Here is a 2,712-nt window from a genome sequence, read left to right as displayed (position 1 = left end):
CACCCCTTCCCTCTCTCTCTCTCCACCCTCACCCCTTCCCTCTTTCTCTCTCCACCCTCAGACCTTACTTCTCTCCCTCTCCCCCGTCCCCTCCCCTCCCTCTCTGGGCTGGGACGGCGTGTGCTGCTCGGTTTGATCAGCCTTTGTTTGAAGGTAACAATCACTTCTTGTCTCTGACAGGCAACGGCTGAAGCCAACAACCAGACGGCGATTATGTTGGCCAAGAATTACTACCAGAAAGCGATGGAGGGGGTAGGGAGAGCCCTTTACTACCTTACCCTCAGAGCGTTCACCCTTAGTCTCACCCTCACCCTGCTGACGTGTAGAAAGTGACCCCTGTCCCAATTCACGTCCCTACCACCCCTTTTTAAGAAAGGTGCCATGTAAATGCAGGTCTTTCTTTAACTGAGAAGGGTAGTAACAGGCAGTTCTGCCTACTGGCATTTTGCCTCTTCATCTCCACCTCCTTCCCCCCTGTTTTCCTATTCCTTACTGTGTCGTGTGTTCATCCGCATTCCCGTTTAATGGTTTGGAAAGGGCTCCCCCCGCGATTGCTGCCTGAGAGTGGGGGGTCCCACTCTCAGCCCACTCCCCGGATGAAGAGATTGCTCCTGGATTCCGGAATGGATTCATTAGTGACTGCCTTCTCTCGGCAGCCCCTTACTACTCACCCGTGCTCTGACCCGAGTCCTGATCCCATTTAAGAGACAAGGATCAGGAGACAAAATGGCCTCCTGTTCCTGTACAGCTGTCTCGAGGAGGGGAGGCTGAATGGCCTCCTGCTGTTCATGTGTGACAGGCTGGAGGGAGAGAGGGCTGAATGGCCTCCTGCTGTTCCTGTGGGACAGGCTGGAGGGAGAGAGGGCTGAATGGCCTCCTGCTGTTCCTGTGTGACAGGCTGGAGGGAGAAGGGGCTGAATGGCCTCCTGCTGTTCCTGTGTGACAGGCTGGAGGGAGAGAGGGCTGAATGGCCTCCTGCTGTTCCTGTGCAACAGGCTGGAGGGAGAGGGGGGCTGAATGGCCTCCTGCTGTTCCTGTGTGACAGGCTGGAGGGAGGGGGGGCTGAATGGCCTCCTGCTGTTCCTGTGTGACAGGCTGGAGGAGGGGGAGCTGAATGGCCTCCTGCTGTTCCTGTGTGACAGGCTGGAGGGAGAGGGGGCTGAATGGCCTCCTGCTGTTCCTGTGTGACAGGCTGGAGGAGGGGGGGCTGAATGGCCTCCTGCTGTTCCTGTGTGACAGGCTGGAGGGAGAGGGGGCTGAATGGCCTCCTGCTGTTCCTGTGTGACAGGCTGGAGGAGAGGGGGCTGAATAGCCTCCTGCTGTTCCTGTGTGACAGGCTGGAGGAGGGGGGGCTGAATGGCCTCCTGCTGTTCCTGTGTGACAGGCTGGAGGGAGAGGGGGCTGAATGGCCTCCTGCTGTTCCTGTGCGACAGGTTGGAGGGAGAGGGGGCTGAATGGCCTCCTGCTGTTCCTGTGTGACAGGCTGGAGGAGGGGGAGCTGAATGGCCTCCTGCTGTTCCTGTGCGACAGGCTGGAGGGAGAGAGGGCTGACTGGCCTCCTGCTGTTCCTGTGTGACAGGCTGGAGGAGAGGGGGCTGAATGGCCTCCTGCTGTTCCTGTGTGACAGGCTGGAGGGAGAGGGGGCTGAATGGCCTCCTGCTGTTCCTGTGCGACAGGCTGGAGGGAGGGGGCGGGCTGAATGGCCTCCTGCTATTCCTGTGCGACAGGCTGGAGGGAGGGGGCGGGCTGAATGGTCTCCTGCTATTCCTGTGCGACAGGCTGGAGGGAGAGGGGACTGAATGGTCTCCTGCTATTCCTGTGCGACAGGCTGGAGGGAGGGGGCGGGCTGAATGGCCTCCCGGTGCTCCCAGTGGGTCTGAACTGTGTTCCCGTGCCTTTCAGCTGTGCGGAGGGGACAAGGCGTACCTGTCACCCAGCAAGATCCGTGAAAGGCACCAGGTCTACCTGGAGGCAGCCATCGAGAAGTTCCGAGCCACCAAGAAGATGGGCAGCCAAGCTTTGATCATGCAGTCTGAGGACCGGCTGACCAGGGACATCAGCGAGATGCTGCTCACCTACCTCAAGTTCAACCAGAGCAAGAACTTGTTCAGCATTGTTCGCACCCCCAGCGCCATGCTGCTGCTCATCATCAGCATGCACGTCCTCTCTGGCTTCCTGGGGCTCCTGGGATTCGGCTTTCTCTCGGTCATCTTCAACTTCGTCATCGGCGTGTGCTCGCTCACCCTCCTGACCTGGTCCTACGTCAAGTACACGGGGCAGAGCCCGCTGCTGGGGGAGATCATCGACAGCCTCAGCGAGAGGATCCTCAGTGGGGTGAGCGAACGATGCATCTCGACTCCCGTCCCCAGCCGGCGCCTTCAGGGGGTCCCTGGGACAGCCTGGCGACCGGCCATCCCCAAACCGGTGCGGTCTACGGCAGCTCTGACTGACGCCGAGTCCCCTAAGGCTGGGAAGGGGATGTGGGTAATAAACTGGACCGATCGTCAAGGTGGGGTTGGCCCGGGGGAGGGCCAGGGTGGGGGGTAATCTCAGCAGATCTCCGACCTGCAGGAATGTCGGGAGGGGCGACGACGGGCCGAATGGCCTGCTCCCACTCCCGGTGGGGGCTCCATGACCCGAGGGAGCTCAAGGGGGCCGCGGTGGGAGATTTGCCGGAAAACTCTCCACAGACATCGAAAACCGGGCCGGGGG

At 60.4% G+C, this 2,712-nt stretch overlaps 1 protein-coding gene across 1 annotated transcript; it reads left to right on the top strand.

The window, feature by feature from the left end:
- The first annotated feature begins 184 nt into the window (after window positions 1-184).
- Window positions 185-2,668, top strand: LOC122545508 (atlastin-2-like). The gene is made up of 2 exons (XM_043684507.1): window positions 185-252; window positions 1,903-2,668. The coding sequence occupies exons 1-2, from the start codon at window positions 214-216 to the stop codon at window positions 2,545-2,547; spliced, it is 684 nt and encodes a 227-aa protein (XP_043540442.1). The 5' UTR covers window positions 185-213; the 3' UTR covers window positions 2,548-2,668.
- Window positions 2,669-2,712: the final 44 nt, after the last annotated feature.

This window comes from Chiloscyllium plagiosum, unplaced genomic scaffold (assembly GCF_004010195.1).
Source record: "Chiloscyllium plagiosum isolate BGI_BamShark_2017 unplaced genomic scaffold, ASM401019v2 scaf_73630, whole genome shotgun sequence".
Lineage (NCBI taxonomy): Eukaryota > Metazoa > Chordata > Chondrichthyes > Orectolobiformes > Hemiscylliidae > Chiloscyllium > Chiloscyllium plagiosum.
The sequence above is the reverse complement of the archived record's forward strand: the minus strand, read 5'-3'. Positions and strand labels throughout refer to the sequence as shown.

What these genes read in the sequence shown, in the direction of transcription:
- LOC122545508 (XM_043684507.1), top strand. Translation starts at nt 214, where the DNA reads ATGTTGGCCAAGAATTACTACCAGAAAGCGATGGAGGGG. An exon ending in ACCAGAAAGCGATGGAGGGG is followed by an intron (nt 253 to 1,902) that starts GTAGGGAGAGCC and finishes CGTGCCTTTCAG; the next exon opens with CTGTGCGGAGGGGACAAGGC.